This window comes from Pristiophorus japonicus, chromosome 3, assembly GCF_044704955.1.
Source record: "Pristiophorus japonicus isolate sPriJap1 chromosome 3, sPriJap1.hap1, whole genome shotgun sequence".
NCBI classification, from domain to species: domain Eukaryota; kingdom Metazoa; phylum Chordata; class Chondrichthyes; family Pristiophoridae; genus Pristiophorus; species Pristiophorus japonicus.
The window spans coordinates 240,094,142-240,107,408 of record NC_091979.1 but is presented as its reverse complement, the minus strand read 5'-3'; the positions used below and the strand labels follow the sequence as shown (position 1 = coordinate 240,107,408).

Sequence of the window (13,267 nt, the reverse complement as noted above, 5' to 3'; positions counted from 1 at the left end):
CTTTGATAAAGTGCAACATCACCCCCGACACCTGGGAGTCCCTGGCCCAAGACCGTCCTAAGTGGAGGAAGAGCATCCGAGAGGGTGCTGAGCACCTCAAGTCCCACCGCCGAAAGCATGCAGAAATCAAGCGCAGGCAGCGGAAGGAGCGTGCGGCAAACCAGACTCCCCACCCACCCTTTCCTTCAGCCACTATCTGTCCCACCTGTGACTGAGACTGTAATTCCCGTATTGGACTGTATAGTCACCTGAGAACTCACTTTTAGAGTGGAAGCAAGTCTTCCTCGATTTCGAGGGACTGCCTATGATGATGATAACTCTCGCCTTTGAGTCAGCAGGTTGTGGGGTTCAAGTCCCACTCCAGAGATTTGAGCACATAAATCTAGGCTAACACTCCAGTGCAGTGCAGTGCTGAAGGAGCGCTGCACTGTCGGAGGTGCTATCTTTCGGATGAGATGTTAAACCGAGGCCCCATCTTTCAAGTGGATATAAAAGATGGATGCGTCTATTTGTACTAACTGAAATGCAGCTGTTTCTCTGATTGGCTCTCCAGACCTATTGCTGATTGGTCCCCTTGGCGGATAAGCCACACCCTGAAATTCCTCTGGAATGTGTAACTGGAACCACCCAGCCCAAGTTCTGAGTGAATTTCCAATTTGTAATTCAATCCATTTTGACTTCAGTAGCCACAGAGGATAGATCTCCCCAAAAGCCATCAAGTTCCAGCTGAAGTCCATTATCCCAGCGTAAGTGCATCCCTCTGCCAGCTGAAGGCCCTTACCCAAGCGCAAGACCTTATCCCCCCCCCGCCTCATAGATGGGGCATTGTGTGCAGATTGTTATCAGGTTTATTGGGTATGAAGTGAATAGTGACAGTGTCGTGACTTCTGGATTTCATCCACCCCAACGATGTCCCTTGTAACACAAGCACCGAGCTTGCAAGCATTAGGGGTTAGTAAGAATGTGATCCGTCTTTTCTGAGTTCCCTCTCTTCCCCCCTCCCCCTCCCCATCCCGCCCCCCCCCCCCAACACCACCACCCCGTGGCTTTCTCTCTCTCCTCTTCCCATCCCCCAGGCACTAGCTCTCTCCCCCTTCCCCCAAGCTCTCTTCCTCCCCCCCCCCCCCCCAAGGTCTCTCCCTCTCTGCGCGCCATGCTCTCTCGCCCCACCGCCTGCTCTCCCCGGCATTGTGGGAGGCTCGGGAGATGCATTCAGCTGCTCAGTGGAGGCAACGTGGTGTTGGTCGCATGCGCAGAAAAGGATTAGTAGGAATTGCACTGGAGGGAGGGGGGTGCGGAATTGGTGATGTTTGTCCTAACTCTCGTGTCCGGAGACACATGCGCAGAAGGAAGACTTAGTACAAATAGTTATTCTGATAAAAGATCCCATGGCACTATTTCGAAGACGAGCAGGGGAGTTGACCCTGGTGCCCTGGCCAATATTTATCCCTCAATCAACATAACAAAAAAATCAGATTATCTGGACATTATCACATTGCTGTTTGTGGGAGCTTGCTGTACGCAAGTTGGCTGCCTCGTTTCCTACATTATAACAGTGACTACACTTCAAAAATACTTAATTGGTTGCAAAGTGCTTTGAGACATCCAGTGTTTGTGAAAGGCGCTATATAAATCCAAGTCTTTCTTTCATTAGTATATCTAATCCAAAGGAAAAAGAAAGGACTTGCATTTCGATAGCGCCTTTCATGACCTTAGGATGTCCTAAAGCACTTTAAAGCCAATGAAGTATTTTTTGAAGTGTAGTCACTGTTTAAGGTAGGAAATGCAGTAGCCAATTTTGAGTGCAGCAAGCTCCCACAAACAGCAATATGATAATCACCAGATGATCTGTTTTAGTGCTGTTTATTGAGGGATACATATTGGCCCAGGACACTGGGGATAATACCCATGCTCTTCTTCGAAATAGTGCCATGGGATCTTTTATGTCCACCTGAGAGGGCAGACAGGGCCTCGGTTTAAGCAGCACTTCCTCAGCAATGCACTGGGAGTGTTAGCTTAGATCTTTGTGCTCAAGTCCCTGGAATGGGACTTGAACCCACAACCCTCTGACTTAGAGACAATGGTGCTACCAACTCAGCCACAGGATACACTATGAAAATTGGATAAATACTTGAAGGGAAAAAAATTACAGGCGTAAACGCAAGGGAGTGGTTTTAATTTAATTTAAATGTAATTGGATAGCACTACCAAAGAGCCGGCACAGACACGATGGGACAAATTGTCACCTTATTTAAGGAGGGATATACTTGCATTGGAGGTAGTTCAGTGAAGGTTCATGAAGTCGATTCCTGAGATGAAAGGGTTGTCTTATGAAGAAATGTTGAGCAGGTTAAGCTCATTGGAGTTTAGATGAAAGAAAGGTGATCTTATTGAAACATATAAGATTCTGAGGGGGCTTGACAGGGTAGATGCAGAGAGAATGTTTCCCCTCATGGGGGAATCTAGAACTAGGGGGCATTGTTTCAGAATAAGGGGTCGCCCATTTAAAACGGAAATGAGGAGGAATTTCTTCTCTCAGAGGGTCGTGAATCTTTGGAATTCTCTACCCCAGAGAGCTGTGGAGGCTGGGTCATTGAATATATTTAAGGTGGAGATAGACAGGTTTTTGAGGGATAAATGAGTCAAGGGTTATCGGGAGCGGGCAGGGAAGTGGAGTTGAGGCCAGGATCAGATCAGCCATGATCTTATTGAATGGCGGAGCAGGCTCGAGGGGCCGAATGGCCGACTCTGCTCCTATTTCATATGTTCTTATGTTTTTTGTGCTGTATTGTTCTGTGATTCACTAAAAGCATTATCTGATCATTATCATATTTTTGTTTGCGGGACCTTGCTATGCACAAATTAGCTGCTGCATTTCCTATATCAGAGCAGTGACTACACTTCAAAAGTACTTCATTGGCTGTAAAGTGCTTTGGGGGATGTCCGGTGATTGTGAAAGGCGCTATATAAATGCAAGTCTTTTTTCTATGAATAAGAAATATTAATTCTACAATACAGCCTGTTTTATATTGAAACTTATGGGACGAATGAAAGCTTGTATTTATGTATCAGTCTATACACCATATAAAATATTAATAATCATTATACTGCTGACATAACAGCATTCACTCAACTTCAACGTAATTTGTGACGATTGGGATGTCTCTGAGAGAAGTGAACAGGAGAGCAGATTAAAATGGCAGATGTTGCGATCGTGGCGGCTTTCAGACTGGTAAGAGCCCGGGCGATTTTAATTGCCCACCCGCCAGGTTTTGCTGAGCGAGTCGGGTAAAATCACCCTGAGTGGGCACAGGCACAATGGGCCAAGTGACCTCCTTCTGTGCTACATGATTCTATTCATTGGTGCAATATACAGTCTAATATCCAGTCAATGGCGGTCCCCGAACGAGGATGATTTGCTTCCACATGAGTTCACAGATGTTTCAATGAAGGACCCCATGTTCCAGTCCTGAACTCCAATTGAAGGGTGGAAGATGCCTGTGCGTAGATTTATTTTAACGTGGGGTGACCGTTGCACACCAGCCACCACACGGGCTTGACAGAGCTAGGCCTTTATCCAGTGGCAAGGGTTAACCAGGATGACTGGAGACCTGCTTTGCTGCACGGACCCAGTGCGCACACATATCACAGTGTGGGCTGGCCCATGCTGCCCCTGAGCCCTCGGCTCTTCTGGGCCCTGTACCTTCATCTGCCACACCTCCGCCAGGATCTCTCGCCGCTCCTTCATCACAAACATTCACCACACCTCTGCCACGATCTCTCACCGCTCCTCCGCCACAGGACACTCGCCGCACCTTCACCACAATATCCCTCCGCACCAAACATTCGCCGAACCTCCGCCACGATCACCCACCGAATCTCAACCACGATCCCGCATCGCTCCTCCGCCCCAATCACTCTCTGCACCTCCGCCCCGACCTGCCCGCACCTCTGCTGTACCTGGGCCCCGCCGATACTCCTAATTCCACAACTTGCACAAGGAACTGCTTGATGGTGACAGTGATCTGAAGTTATATTTTTATAACTGTAAGCTTTGATTTCCTTGCTCTGTTACTCCTGAGACTCGTGAAATTAGTGGCTGCCAATTCTAAACATGTGAGTTGCTGTCCAGATGGTGTTAAATGTCTGTGTTTTGTCTTAAAACACGTTTGTGAAGCGCCTTGGGACGTTTTACTACGTTAAAGGCGCTACATAAATACATGTTGTTGGTGTTAGCGGGCTGTGTGAATCCTCTGGGTTTTATCTAATGACAATCCGAAAGCTGAAGAGGTGTCGCCCATTTCTGCACTGCCCGTGGGAGGAGTCAGTTTCTTTCGCCTGTTGGATTGTGGTTGAGGTGAAATCCGATCTTCGCTCTACTGCAACTTTAATTATGGCGATCAATTCAGCTCGGCGCAGGATTTGGAAAATCCTTTTGAACAGCCTCAGCCGGAGCCAGAGTTCAGTGACAGCACTCCGACCTCAGTATGACGCCCTGATAATCGGGGGAGGTAACCTGCAAAAGTTCCTCGAAACTTTGCCAAACTTTTAGATGCAGGGAGACAGACTTGAGCTCATTCAAAAGCAGTGACACAAAGCTGCAATTATGTTTCATCTCTGAATTAGAGCTGTCCCACAACAGTTGCAGACTTTATCTTTGTTTTAATAGTGTAACTATGTTATTTTTCTTGCTTTCGGGCTGATTACTCTGATTAAGTGGTTATTAGCTTTCAGTTGCGTGGGGGTGTTATTGCACATGGAATACACGGACCATTTTTGCAATCGATGTTAGCTGTTGTGTTTGTAGGGAGCTTTTACTCTTGTTTCCCCTCTGAAGATATTTTGGCCTTTTGCATTTAAGACTGTTCCTGCGGGTACAAGCCCCCTCTCCCGAGGTTCCAGAGGCGGTTTCCACTTGGCCAAACACCGATCAGTAGCGTGCCGAGGGAACAAACTTTGGACCCTGTTCTGCTCAGCTCGATTCATCAAATGTCTTCCCTCACCTGACGCCCGCCCGCACTTATCTTGGAAAAGTGGTAGAATAATCCAACACTGCACTAGATTTTGACTTGGGTTTGACTGCCAAATAAGTCTATTAATAGTGCGTGGATAGCGGCAGTACTACAACATATACTTACAGTCGTTAGTAAGCTTGCCTAGAGCTCCTTGGCTAGTAAAATAATAGTTATGTGACTGCTGTACTAAACTATGGTTATATATAAATATATTTAAAAGAAAACGATTTGCATTTATATAGCGCCTTTCACAACGTCCCAAAGCACTTTACAGCCAATTTTGAAGTGCAGTCACTGTTGTAATGCGGCAGCCAATACGCTTTTAGTGATGTTGATTGAGGAATAAATGTTGGCCAGAGCACCGGGGATAATTCCCCTGCTCTTCTTCGAAATAGTGTCATGAGATCTTTTGCATCCACCTGAGAGAGCAGACAGGCCTCAATTTAACAGCTCATCCGAACGATAGCACCTCTGACAGTGCAGTACTCCCTCAGAGTGTCAGCCTTGGATTTTGTGCTCAAGTCTCTGGAGTGGGGCTTGAACCCACAACCTTCTGACTCCGAGGCAAGAGTGCTATACACTGAGCTATGGCTTACATTTGTGTACAAGTCCCTGGGAGGATAGATGCTGTTCTCGATCAGGCCAATATTCCCAGCATCGAAGCACTGACCACACTCGACCAGCTCCGTTGGAAGGGCCACATCATCCGTATGCCCGACACAAGACTCCCAAAGCAAGCGCTCTATTCGGAACTCCTACACGGCAGGCGATCCCCTGGTGGGCAGAGGAAATGTTTCAAGGGCACCCTCAAAGCCTCCTTGACAAAGTGCAACATCCTCACTGACAGCTGGGAGTCCCTGGCCAAAGACCGTCCTAAGTGGAGGAAGAGCATCCAGGAGGGCACTGAGCACCTTGAGTCTCGTCGTCGAGACATGCAGAAAGTAAGTGCGGGCAACGGAAGGAGTGTGCGGCAAACCAGACTCCCCACCCACCCTTTCCTTCAACCACTGTCTGTCCCACCTGTGACAGAGACTGTAATTCCCGTATTGGACTGTTCAGTCACCTGAGAACTCACTTTTAGAGTGGAAGCAAGTCTTCCTCGATTTCGAGGGACTGCCTATGATGATGATGATGATGCTTACATATACTGAGGAAATTTACATCGTTAAAAGTACTGTCGTCTGCTGTTAAAGATCTCATGGAAAATTTTAAGGAAAAGCAAGGGTTGTCCCAATGTCCTGGTAAACATTTCTCCTTCAACCAGAGCCATTAAGAAAAATAGATTGTTCAACCCATTGCTGTCTGTGGGAAGTTGCAGGTACAAAATGGCTGCCCCATTTGTCCACATAACAAGTCACTGCATTTCGAAGCAATCTGTTGTGTGTGAAGTGCTTTGAGTTGTCCGAAGGAGAGATATTGAAACAATGGCAGATATGTGGGATTGGCTTGGGATGACAATCCTAAACTGATCTCCACTGCCTCATCCCTCCCTATCTCTGTAGCTTCCTCCAGCCCTGGCTACAACCCTCCCAATTAGTCTGTGTTTCTCCACCTCTGGCCTCTTGTGCATCTCCCGCTTCCTTCTCCTGACCATTGGTGGCTGTGTCTTTAGCCATCTAACCTTGAGCTCTGGAATTCCTTCCCTAAACTTCTCTGTCTCATTCTCTCTCCTCCTTTAAGATCCTGCTTAAATATATGTCTTTGACCAAGCTTTTGGTGACCTACCCAATTGTCTCCTTCTTTGGCTCAGTGTCAATTTTTTGTCTGGTTACGCTGCTGTGAAGCATCTAAGGATATTTTACTATGATAAAGACGCTATATAAATGCAATTTGTTGTTGTATGCCATTCGGCTCCTTGAGCCTGCTCCACCATTCAATAAGATCATGGTTGATCTTCTACCTCGACTCCACTTTCCTGCACTATGCTCATATCCCTTGATTCCCTTAATATCCAAAAATCTACCAATTTCTGTCTTGAATATACTCAATGACTGAGCATCCACAGCCTTCTGGGGTAGAGAATTCTAAAGATACACCGGCCTCTGAGTGAAGAAATTTCTCCTCATCTCAGTCCTAAATGACCCCTTATCCTGAAACTGTGACCCCTGGTTCTCGAGTCCCCAGCCAGGGGGAAACATCCTCCCTGCATCTACCCTGTCAAGCCCTGTAATAATGTTGTATGTTTCAATGAGATCACCTCTCATTCTTCTAAGCTCTAGAGAATATATATGATATATGAAGTGTTAAAACAAATTATTTGTATGCATTATCAGTATGTAAACAATAAGAAAATTAACACTTTTTCTTTATTTCCCCAGGCCACAATGGGCTTGTTGCTGTACGCACAATTTTCTTCTGGTAACATTTTAATGGGCTGTACTTTGAGGTGCCAGCCCTGCTTGTATTTGGGGAGTTTTTGGTTTATTAATCCTCAGAGGTGGCCAGTCGCGGCCCAATCTGAAAGCTGCAGCTCCACCGCGCTGTAAACCTCGGGCAAAGGGGTCAAAAACCACGGCCGCCCCATGGCGTGTGGCGAGATGTCATATGGTAGTCAGCCATGCCTCCGGTCAGCGGGCAGAAGGAGCAAAGGCTGGTCTTCCTGATTCCGGGGTGGTCAGTTTGGAGCGATATTGGAACAGCCTACAGACAGCCTTTAGCAGACCCTGACTCAGGCAGAGAGGGCGGGGGCAGTGCGGGGGAAGATCGGGGCATGGGTTTGCGGGAGAATGAAGGCATTTCATACCCACAACAACAAAAAAAATGGGTTAGAAAAGAAAGATTTGCATTTATATAGCGCCTTTCACAACCACCGGATGTCTCAAAGCACTTTACAACCAATTAAGTACTTTTGGAGTGTGGTCACTGTTGTAATCTGGGAAACATGGCAGCTAACTTGTGCACAGCAAGCTCCCACAAACAGCAATGTGATAATTATCAGATAATCTGTGTTTTTGTTATGTTGATTGAGGGATAAATATTGGCCAGGACACAGGGGATAATTCCCCTGCTCTTCTTTGAAATAGAGCCATGGGATCTTTTATGTCCACCTGAGAGAGCAGACAGGGCCTCGGTTTAATGTCTCCTACAAAATATGGCACCTCCGACAGTGCAGCACTCCCTCAGCACTGAACTGCACTGTCAGCTTAGATTTATGTGCTCAAGTCCCTGGAGTGGGACCTGAACCCAGAACCTTCTGACTCAGAGGCAAGTGTGCTACCCACTGCTAAACTAATAAACCAGCTAGTTCTTTACTGCAAATGTGTAGCCATAAATTTTTAAGCAAAGAAACCCATGAAACAAATACCCTACACTCAGTAAAAGAAAGAATTGCATTTATATAGCACCTTTCCTGATCACTGGACATCTCAAAGCACTTTACAGCCAATGAAGTACTTCTGGAGTGTAGTTTTAATGTAGGAAATTTATTAGCATCATTAGTAATTAGCATAATCTCTCTCCTGCAATAATCTGTACTTTGCTGGGACCTTAAACTTCTGGAACTCATTCCCTCCCTCAGTCTTCCCTTCCTCCGACAATCTACAGATGTTTAAAAGCCGAGCTTGCTGTCACCTCACCATTACCCAGTCTTCTCGTTCCTTCTCAATCTCTGGTATCACGGCCCTTTGCTCTTCACCCCGCATTGTCAATTTAAAAACAATTAAACCTATACTATCACTTGTCAGGACTGTCGCCACAGTTCTGGTCATTATATTATAAAAAGGATGTCGAGGCACTGGAGAAGGTGCAGAGTAAATTTACAAAGATGGTACCAGAAATGCGAGTGTATACATATCAGGAAAGGATGAACAGACTGGGTCTCTTTTCTCTTGAAAATAGAGGCCTTTAAAATTATGAAAGATTTTGATAGAGCGGATACAGAAAGGATGTTTCCACCTATGGGGAAGAGCATAACTAGAGGCCATCAATATAAGATAGTCACCAAGAAATCCAATAGGGAATTCAGAAGAAACTTCTTTACCCAGAGAGTGGTGACAATGTGGAACTCGCTACCACAGGGAGTGGTTGAAGCGAATAGTATCGATACATTTAAGGGGAGGCTAGACAAGCATATGAGGGAGAAGGGAATAGAGGATTATGCTGATAGAGTTAGATAAGGAAAGACAGGAGGAGGCTCGAGTGGAGCATAAACGCCGGCATGGACTGGTTGGGTGGAATGGCCTGTTTCTGTGCTGTATATCCTGTGTAATGATACGGGAGCCATGAGGTGAAATGTCTGATCAGAAACACTGAGGCAGATCACAATCCCCTTTCAAACAAATGGCTCATATCGGAATAAAGTCTACAATTCACATAATTAATAAATTAAATTACAAATGAACAAGATTTTTTTTTACCAGTTTCTTTATGAGACGTTTAAATGAGGCTCCGTCTGACCTCTCAGGTGGACGTAAAAGATCCCATGGCACTATTTCGAAGAAGAGCAGGGGAGTTCTCCCCAATGTCCTGGGACCAATATTTATCCCTCAATCAACATCACTAAAACAGATTATCTGGTCATTATCACATTGCTGTTTGTGGGAGCTTGCTGTGCACAAATTGGCTGCCGCATTTCCCACATTGCAACAGTGACTACACTCCAAAAAGTAATTCATAGGCTGTAAAGCACTTTGAGATATCTGGTGGTTGTGAAAGGTGCTATATAAATGCAAGTCTTTCTTTTGTTTCTCATTTTAAGAAGTCCGGCGACAACAAACAAAAATACAAACACTGGAACTGTGCACGCGCAACTCCTTTCGGTTCATTGGCAGCAGTCGTGTCCTTTCATTTATAGAAGGTCTCTTGCTAATCTCCTCTTGGCCTCTCTGCTCCAGTGGAAATAGTCTCGAGTCTCTCCTCATGGCCATTGTTTTCCATCCTGGTATAGCTATGTACGCGCTCTGCGACTAAAGAACATAAGAATTAGGAGCAGGAGTCGGCCATTTGGCCTCTCGAGCCTGCTCCGCCATTCAATAAGATCATGGCTGATCTGATCATGGACTCAGCTCCACTTCCCTGCCCGCTCCCCATAACCCTTTACTCCTTTATCACTCAAAAATTTGTCCATCTCCGCCTTAAATATATTCAATGACCCAGCCTCCAAAGCTCTCTGGGGCAGAGAATTCCATAGATTTACAACGCCCCTTATTCTTAGACTATGTCCCCTAGTTTTAGTTTCCCCTATGAGTGGAAATATCCTCTCTGCATCCACCTTGTTGAGCCCCCTCATTATCTTATAAGTTTCAATAAGATCACCTCTCTTCTTCTGAACTCCAGTGTGTATAGGCCCAACCTACTCAACTTATTCAACCTATCCTCATAAGTCACGTTAATGTCCTTTCTATAATGCGCATCTAAAATTGTGCACAGTACCTTAACTGGCCTAACCACTACATTTCATAAAGTTATTATTGACTGTAGAACTCTCTGTCACCGTCTATAAAACCCAACTTTTTATTGGCTTTTTTAACGGCTTTATCTACCTGCACATGCACTTTCAAAGAATTGTATATTTGAGCCTCTAGTGTCTCTCTGTTCATTTACACCCATCAGTGTCTTTTCATTGAGTGAACAAACATATTCCTTTTTCTTTTCAAAATGCATTACCTCACACTTCTCTGCATTAAATTGCACCTCTGCCACCTGTCTGCCCATTCTAACCTGTCCATGTCCTCCTGACGCCTTACAATCCTCCTCACTGTTTGCTAAACTTTGTGTCATCGCCCAATTTCCAATTTCGACATCCTGTCCCCCAAGTTCAAAACATCTCTACATAACGAGAACAAAAGTGGACCCAGATTGCCCCCAGGGTTTACAGCACTCCCAACTCTCCATCAACCCAAGCAGCACCCATTGATTCTAACACTTTCATTAAAAACCTGAAAATGCTTGAGACGCTCAGTAGATCAGGCAGCATCTCGAGAGAGAGAGAGAGAGAGAGAGAATTAATGTGTCAGGTCGATGACCTCCATCCTGTTGGAACCAAAGGACATCGACCTGAAATGTTAATTCTCGTTTCCTCCTCCACAGATGCTGCCTGACCTGCTGAGTGTCTCCAGCATTTTCTGTTATTATAAAGAAAGAAAAACTTGGATTTCTATAGCGCCTTTCACAACCACCGAACATCTCAAAGCGCTTTACAGCCAATGAAGTACCTTTGGAGTGTAGTCACTGTTGTAATGTGGGAAACGCGGCAGCCAATTTGCGCACAGCAAGCTCCCACAAACAGCAATATGATAACGACCAGATAAACTGTTTTTGTTATATTAATTAAGGGGTAAATATTGGTCAGGACACCGGGGATAACTCCCCTGCTCTTCTTCAAAATAGTGCCATTGGATCTTTTACATACACCTGAGAGAGCAGACGGGGTCTTGGTTTAACGGCTCATCCGAAAAATGGCCCCTCCAACAGTGCAGCACTCCCTCAGCACTGCATTGGGAGTGTCAGCCTAGATTTTTTTGTGCTCTAGTCCCTGGAGTGGGACTTGAACCCACAATCTTGTGACTCAGAGGCAAGATTGCTGCCCACTGAGCCACAGCTGACAACATTATTTCTGATTTCGAGCATCCACAGTACTTTACTTTTATTTTATTGTCACCCTTTGCTTCCTGTCCATCAGCCAATGAGGTTGCTTAATGAGTTGCCACTTGTGTGCTGCTGGCTGCAATTTGCCACAGTTATTGTTACTGGGCTTAATACCCGCCCAATTGGGTGTGTCTCAGGTAGTGGCCAATGGGAGTTTGACAGCAGTGAAGTGTAGCTTTAAATTAAATTGAATGAATTTAAATGCTGCTACATTTCCTCTTATGCATAAACTTGTGTAATAAGTTTGCAGTATGATATCTTATCGAATACTTTCTGAAAGCGATACACACTGCATTGCCTTTATTTATCCACCTCTTCAATAATACTCCATTGAATTTGTCAATCATAGCTTACGTTTAACTAATCCTTGCTGGCTGACCTTGATTATCCCATGCATACTCACTAATTTGATGTCTGTGAAATATTTTTTAAGAATGTTTTGGCGAGCGTGCCTCTAGATTTGATCTTTGGAACTGGGTGCCAGGAAGCTCTGTGGAAACTTGACTGTTGCCCTGTCTCTTGCAGGCCGCATACCTACAGAAGTCTGGAGTGAAAACCGCTGTGTTAGAGAGGCGTCATGTGATTGGTGGGGCCGCAGTCACGGAGGAACTTATTCCAGGTAAGACCAGCTCTTGCTCGGATGGGTACTAGAGGTCCCTGGGTTTTCAGTAAGTGTAATGTACGCTCCTGCGAGGATGCTCACAGGTTTGTAGAGCTGTTGAGTTGTGAGTGGCTTAGCCAGTCTCGTGATGTTCGCAAGACTCAATAAAACTCCAGGCAGTTGGGTTCGGGGGTTCCACGATGAGGCAGGTGGTTGTGAGCCTGGTGGTTGAACTGGTCCTTGATCAGGCCAACATCCCCAGCATCGAAGCACTGACCACACTCGGCCAGCTCTGTTGGGCAGGCCACATTGTCCGCATGTCTGACACAAGACTCCCGAAGCAAGAGCTCTACTCGGAACTCCTACACGGCAAGCAATCCCAAGGTGGGCAGAGGAAACGTTTCAAGGACACCCTGAAAGCCTCCTTGATAAAGTGCAACACCCCCACCGACACCTGGGAGTCCCTGGCCAAAGACCACCCTAGGTGGAGGAGGTGCGCTGAGCACCTCGAGTCTCAACGCCGAGAGCATGCAGAAAACGAACGCAGACAGCGGAAAGAGCGTGCGGCAAACCAGACTCCCCACCCACCCTTTCCTTCAACCACTGTCTGTCCCACCTGTGACAGAGACTGTAATTCCCGTATTGGACTGTTCAGTCACTTAAGAACTCACTTTTAGAGTGGAAACAAGTCTTCCTCGATTTCGAGGGACTGCCTATGATAATGGATGAATTGGTAATGTGTAGTATGATTGTTAAACCTTTGCTAATGAACCAACTAGTTCTTAGTGGCAATGTGTTGCTATGAATTCTTAAACAAAGAACCCTTGAAGCAAATACATGTCTTTTGAGTTAGAAGGGGCGGGGGTCCGATGTCACCTGGCCCTTGCGGGCTTCAAGCATGGAAAGTGTGAGCCAAGGCTTCACCGACAGCACCTCCCAAACCCGCAGCCTCTGCCACCTAGAAGGACAAGGGCAGCAGGCGCATGGGAACACCACTACCTCCATGTTCCCCTCCACGTCACACACCATACCCACTTGGGACAAATATCGCTGTTCCTTTACTGCC

At 46.0% G+C, this 13,267-nt stretch overlaps 1 protein-coding gene across 1 annotated transcript in view; it reads left to right on the top strand.

Annotated features, from left to right (window-relative positions):
• Nucleotides 1-4,393: 4,393 nt before the first annotated feature.
• Nucleotides 4,394-13,267, top strand: part of pyroxd2 (pyridine nucleotide-disulphide oxidoreductase domain 2) — a 72,510-nt gene continuing 63,636 nt past the window's right edge. The window contains exons 1-3 of the mRNA XM_070874947.1: nucleotides 4,394-4,511; nucleotides 7,334-7,353; nucleotides 12,126-12,219. Coding sequence (XP_070731048.1) covers nucleotides 4,394-4,511; nucleotides 7,334-7,353; nucleotides 12,126-12,219 — 232 coding nt within the window. The remainder of the gene's footprint in view (nucleotides 4,512-7,333; nucleotides 7,354-12,125; nucleotides 12,220-13,267) is intronic.